The 6,701-nt window shown below is 37.6% G+C and overlaps 1 protein-coding gene across 1 annotated transcript; it reads right to left on the bottom strand.

Annotated features, from left to right (window-relative positions):
• Positions 1-279: 279 nt before the first annotated feature.
• On the bottom strand, positions 280-2,971 carry LOC105058450 (histone H3.3). The gene is made up of 5 exons (XM_073249402.1): positions 2,831-2,971; positions 1,267-1,338; positions 1,075-1,151; positions 858-948; positions 280-755 (listed from the first exon to the last, which is right to left on the bottom strand). The coding sequence occupies exons 2-5, from the start codon at positions 1,336-1,338 to the stop codon at positions 585-587; spliced, it is 411 nt and encodes a 136-aa protein (XP_073105503.1). The 5' UTR covers positions 2,831-2,971; the 3' UTR covers positions 280-584.
• Positions 2,972-6,701: the final 3,730 nt, after the last annotated feature.

Raw genomic sequence — 6,701 nt, 5'->3', positions numbered from 1 at the left:
ACTACCAAACGGTCGACAAGCCTCGGCAGAAAACAAACATAACAGAGATTTCTTCACCCAGGCTATACCCACAATCTTACAGCTTCGGAATGGTTCTTGGATAAAATTTTACCGTAGAAATAACAACATCCAGAAAAGAGGAATTGAAAGAAACACCCCCACCACACAGATCAAACAGCATCAATATTCCCATCTATAACGGAAAAATGAACTAGATATAAGCTGACCAACAATGCAATAGCTGACATTCCGCACAAAGACTAAAAAAACATCCAAGACTAAACCTTTAATAACACAGACTACATAAAAATAAGAACAATTACATACACATCCACGAGTCGATGGATGATCCAACGACAAATTGCAGTCACCAATCACAGACTCCATTTTTTCCATACCAAGACAACATAAAAGACCAGAGCAGCAACCAACATCGTTCTAACAACTAAAACTAGAATTGGTTGTTCTTGTTCCATGGCAATACTGAACAAACAAACAAATAAAATGGTCCCACAGTTACTACTAAAAGCTAGAAATATAGCATGCAGATGTCACAATGTTTGAATTCCATAACTAGAGCCATCTTAAGCCCTTTCACCCCTGATCCTCCTAGCCAGCTGAATGTCCTTGGGCATAATGGTCACACGCTTGGCATGGATGGCACACAGGTTGGTGTCCTCAAACAGACCCACAAGATATGCCTCAGCTGCCTCTTGCAGCGCAAGCACAGCATGGCTCTGGAAACGCAGATCAGTCTGCACAAACCACGGAAGCCCACATAAAAAACAGAAGCACGATTAAAAGGCTTGAATGAAACGCAACATCAACTGCCACGACCGCCAAGCGTGAAATCTCACCTTGAAGTCCTGGGCAATTTCCCTGACAAGCCTCTGGAATGGCAACTTCCTAATCAAAAGCTCCGTGCTCTTCTGGTACTTGCGAATCTCACTGTCATCATCCACCATCAAACAACACATTAATAACACATCCAGTACATGACTCCAACCACCAATCCTAAACCAAGAAGACACCACTAACACAAACATCCATGAACCACAGGATCGCATCACATACCGAAGAGCGACAGTTCCAGGCCTGTAACGGTGAGGCTTCTTCACTCCACCAGTTGTGGGGGCAGACTTGCGAGCAGCCTACAATCAACAACAAAAGACAGTTTCATAAGCAAATGACTGAAATGGCAAGTGTGCCGAAGGGAAAGTGAACTACGGAATGAACACCATATGCAACATCAAGTAATCGCTAGACCTTGGTAGCAAGCTGCTTCCTAGGAGCCTTCCCACCGGTAGACTTGCGAGCAGTTTGCTTCGTACGAGCCATCTGCTTACAAAAAACAAAGAAAAGATAAAGCAGAAGAAAAGGGGAAAAAAAAAAGGCTTCAACTGAATGAAGTCATGAACACAAAAAAATAAAAAAAATTAAAAAAAAAAATCTTATATCCAAAAATCAGGGAACAAGATCTACAAATTCACTGCACACAAATCCAAATGACATCGAACATATGGGTTCGTATGGGCAGGAGGGAGCTGAACCATTACCCACATTCCAAGTTGATTCAGCCATCTCCAAAGTCCTAGTTAAGCAACATAAATGACCTCCTCCATTCCCCTCCACTCCAATAATTTTCATTCATTTAAGAGATGATAATCACACAGATAAGACAACAAGGAACCTAAAACAACAATTTTCCAGCCTCTACAGCTACCAATCATAAAATGCAAGACAAAAAGAAGGAAAAAAAATTCAAAAAATATAACCCTTCCGTAATCCCAGTAGAACACTACCATAGCTACCAACATTGACCCCTATTACAGAACAAACCACAAACTCAGAAAAAAAAAAAAAAAATCCAAAAGTTATGTTCTTACCACAGCCAAAGACAGAAACATCAGAGTTCAATTCAAAATAAAAGAAGGAAATACACAATAACCAGCCAGCATAATACCTACATCAACTGTAAATTAATCTTAGGAACAAATCAGTATAGTTCCATAAGTCATCATGGTTCTGTGCCAAGTTTCGTAGGATTACACCAACCACCACCAAGCATAATTACTACAACAATCGATTTACTATAACTTCATTTACAGAATAATATAGAATAATAATTAGTCGCTAAAGTTAGGTAAATAGATTAGGAGGCTCAGCGGCTTCAAGAGTTCAACTAAAGGAAATCCCTTAATCAAGTACGGTAATTTGCTTTCTAGTTTTTAATTTTCTAAACACACTCGAAAGTATAAAACCTTGGCTCCTAAAAACACACAGAATCACAAGAGCGTCAAAATTTTATAATGTATGCAAGCAAGCCCCAATTCACAATATAGCAATTCTGACAAAAAATTTATTCCAAAACTGTCTAATTCAAACAACGCAGAGCAACCTTCAGAAACAACAATAGATAAAAACAATAGCCACTCCAGAATCATCAGAAAAACAAGGGCCAAAAAACGAAGATTGCAATCAAATCCACCGCAAGACACCACAAAAAGCTCCCAATTTTCCGCACCACATCAACAATCACCCCAAATCAATGAAAGGAAACCTTAAACCATGAAAAACGAAGAAGAAAAGAACGACCTTTCCACGAATAAAACGACATCCCCAAATTCTCTCGCAGCATCAATCCTGAAACAAGCCCAGCGACTCCAATCCCACAACATAAAATCACAATTTTTATTAAAAATATATATATATAGAATACTAACCCAAGGTTTACATTGACAAAACAACAACTTAGTTGAACCCAAAAAAATCTTCGAACCTTCAAATAAAAAAAAAAAAAAAGCAGAAGACGAGCGCTTAGAGCTCTTACCTCTCTCGCCCAGTCCCTCTCGAAAAAGCTTGCAACCTGAAAGCCCCAATCCCGTTGACGAGAGAACCAAACTAATACCCGTAAGCTATTAGAGCCTTATTTATAGGCCTCTCCTGAACGATCCACCGGCACAGGTGGACCATATTAATCGATGGACGGTTGAGATCTTCTCCAATTGTGTTTTCTCAGTGCCAGAGCCAATGGCTGAGATGAGAAGTTGGGGCGCGTCGCGGATATCTAGCCCAAGAAGCTGTTTTCCTATTGGCTGGCGAGTTGATCCACGGATAATGGTGGGTGGAGGTTATGTTCCTGCCGTGAAGCTAGGGGAAGGTATATTAGCTTATCTGACCAAATCACCCCTGGACAATACGAGATTGATGGATACGGTCCGTAGGATCCGGGGGCTAACGGTACCGTCCGAATTACACTGTACTTTATGCCACGTGAGCAACACATGGCTTTTTCCAAACAACAAGGCTGCTGACACCTGTCTCTAGTTCGTTTCGGCCCCCTCTTTGTCGGCCTCAAAATTTTTTTCATATTTTCGGTCTCTTGAAATTTTCTAAATCACAACGCTAGCAGCCAATTAATAGATTGATCGGTTGAGGAAAGTGGCTGTGGTCCTCTCTTCCCTCCGCCCTCCTCTCCCGTGTCCCACCGGGGCAAACCCCCCACGCAAAACGGGCGCACTCCTCCCCTCGCCGCCGTGGGTTGGACCCTTCACACTTGTCGTCGACAACCTTGTGTCCCACCAGCTAGTTTCCCCATCTTCGCCCACTTTTTCTCCTCCTCTCAAGCGCAAGGCAGTGATGGGAGTTATTTTAAAACTACGTCTTACTTAAACATCAAACTATAGTCAATCCGATGATTTTTTTTTATATTTTATATACACATCAGCATCTTTTTATGGATTGACCTACCCCCTCTAGGCTCCTATAGTCGAGCAGGATATCTACGAGAAATACAATGAGAAGATATAAGAGAAAAGATTATACTACTTTGCTTAAATTACTCGGTCCGAAGGGCTCCATCTGAATTGCTCAGTCCGGAAAACTTGGCCCAGTTTGCTTGTATCTATATTGCTTGGTAGCTCGACCTCGGTCCGGTAGCTTGGTCTCAACACTATAGTTTGGCTTTGGGCATGATAACTTAGCCTCAGTAACGCAGCTCCGCCTTGACATGGTAACTTGGCCCTGGACTCAGTAACTCCATCTAGAGTGCGGTAGCTCGGCCTTCCAATCTTGCTGTGATTGGCTTGATTCTAATCGACCAGATTCTGGTAGGTCTTCTGATCGACGACCACGTGTTTTGTGTATACGGCATGACATAGAATGGAAGTCTCCAAGAACTCAAGTCTTGGTCTCCAAAGATGCATAGCGCTTATATCTCGAGTGGCACAGAAGGGTAGCTTTTAGAGACTCACATCCTGGTCTCCAAAGATACACATCTTATGCAAAGAGAAGGCAGCATTTGGAGGCATTCGCGGAAAAGTTGAATAAAAAAATAACCATGAGAGCTTGAAAGTCTCTCCTTGGGAGCCTTTTGCCATGAAAACTTGAAAATATCTGTTTAGAAGCCTCTCGCTGTCTGTACTTGAGAGCCTTTCCTTAAGAAGTCTCTCGCCACGAGAGCCTCCCCCGACTGTGCCAGGGACCCTCGCATCCTCTCCTCTTGTTGGAGTCCCTTGGCCTTATTTATATAGAAAAAGGAGCATGGATTCATTACAATTTAAAGGCAAAAATGAAGGAATTGCTGTAACCTCCGTCCTCATATGGATCCCAACTAGAATTAAAATTTTTTCGAATTCATTTTTTTTTTGAAATATTTGCCACATATCCATCCACAATAAGGAGGTCAATTTTGCCCCATGTTACATGCCCTATACTTTTGAGCCAGAGTTGTTTGCTCTTAATTCAAACAAAAGTAGTCAAATTGCTGGCTGACCTAAGATGCTCGTAGATGCGATAACTGTGATATTGTTGCCAAAGATGTTCCAATCTAATAAAAAAATAAGAAATATTTTTTCATACACAATATATTTTATTAATATCAAATTTTCATCCGACTATAATGACTTGGAGGGTCGAATAGGAGCCAATCTAATGAGCATTTCTCTTTTTCTTGTATGCATATTAGCATCTTTTCAAAAATTGGTTGGAACTATCTAAGCTACTATAGTTAGACAGGATTTTGGCATCAATAATAGATAATGAAGGAGAGGAAGAGAAACGAAAGGAGTACCTACTTCTCATTTTCAAAATTTTCTCTCTCTCTCAAAATAATGTAAAATTTAAAGATCTTAAATAAAAAATAAAATTGTTCAAGTGAAATTCATGAATTTCTCTCCTTGGCAATGGCCTATAAAGGGCAAAAATACACAAGCCAGTAATAATTATTTTACTTTATATAAATTTTATATTTTTTTGAGTATTTATACTCATCATTTTAATACTTATTTAAAATCCACATACATACATGTGTATCTATGTATGTAAATACATTCTCTCTCCCCTTTATGAAATGAATATCTTTCTTTCATATCTTGCTTATTTAAAAAAATGATACAAAATATTTTTCAATTACTTTAGATTTTTATTTCATATATTCAAATTTACATTTAAAATCCATATTTTATTTATGTTTTAGATTTTTAGTTTTATATATTTTATTTTTATGCTCTGTTTAATTAACTATCTTATCCTGGTTTATATTTTTAAACTTTATGATTTCTTACATTTTAATTCGTATCCTCTAATCTGCATTTCTCTATTTCATATCTTAATTTTCTTTTTTATCATATATCTAATATCTTTTTCTTTGCTTACTTAAAAGCTTGAGCCCACCCTATTATTATTATAATTTTAACTCAATTAGACTGAATTTATTAATTAATTTACTAAACGCACAATGCATGTAACGATACGAGAATTCTTATTAAAGGGGAGTCCTTCTCTGAACCAATTCCCACGTTTCACAAGCTTGCCCACACCTCAGTGAGGCAGTAACCGTTAGTGCCATTCCCTTTTCTTCTGTGTTTTTAATTCTTTCCGTCTTTGTTCTCCCTTAATGTCTTGCTTGTCGCCATTTGCATGATATAGGAATGGAGAAGCGGTGGCATACGTGCCACAAATTGAACAAAAATCATATGGGACGGGCACTATAAAAGATCATATGGGATGAGCTTCATAATATATTATATATATTTTTAATACTAATCTTAAAATATGAATTAAAAAAAAATTTATTGATGAAGTTATTAATTTCGTGATGAAGATATTCTCTTTCTTCTTTATTTTCAGCATATAACGATACATATTGTATGAGCAGATGATACATACTAAATATATAATCAGATCATTTATACTATAAGCTTTTTTAATACACATCCAGCAATGATTTAATACACACCTTCAGCTAAATTGATATATGATTTATCGAACTTCGTATTCACAAGTATACAGTATATGACTGGTTGATACACATCTAGCAAAATATTCATCCAACATCCCAACACACATTTTTAGATAGAGTGATACATAATTTTCAAATATAATATTTATCAATACATAATATATGAACAAATGATACACAATAGAAAGCTTATTAATATATATTGTAAGCTTTTTTGATATACACCTAACAATGACCCAATACACACCTCGAGGTCATTTCTTCTCTTCCGAATCTCTTTTATTTTTTAAGATCTTTGCATCTAAAAATTTACAGAAATTGTGTATTATTTCATCTAAAAGTGGGTATTGAGACGTCGGATGAATATTATTCTGGATATATATCAACTAATCATATACTATGTATTAGTAAATACTAAGTTCAATAAACTATGTATCAATTTATCTGTACATGTGTATTA

This window comes from Elaeis guineensis, chromosome 15 (genome assembly GCF_000442705.2).
Source record: "Elaeis guineensis isolate ETL-2024a chromosome 15, EG11, whole genome shotgun sequence".
NCBI classification, from domain to species: domain Eukaryota; kingdom Viridiplantae; phylum Streptophyta; class Magnoliopsida; order Arecales; family Arecaceae; genus Elaeis; species Elaeis guineensis.
The sequence above is the reverse complement of the archived record's forward strand: the minus strand, read 5'-3'. Positions and strand labels throughout refer to the sequence as shown.

Bases quoted from the DNA above. Each gene is read 5' to 3' on its own strand.
- LOC105058450 (XM_073249402.1), bottom strand. From the start codon at position 1,338: ATGGCTCGTACGAAGCAAACTGCTCGCAAGTCTACCGGTGGGAAGGCT. The intron at 1,152-1,266 runs GTCTAGCGATTA...TGTTGATTGTAG, and splicing joins GGAAGCAGCTTGCTACCAAG to GCTGCTCGCAAGTCTGCCCC. The intron at 949-1,074 runs GTATGTGATGCG...GGATGATGACAG, and splicing joins CCTGGAACTGTCGCTCTTCG to TGAGATTCGCAAGTACCAGA.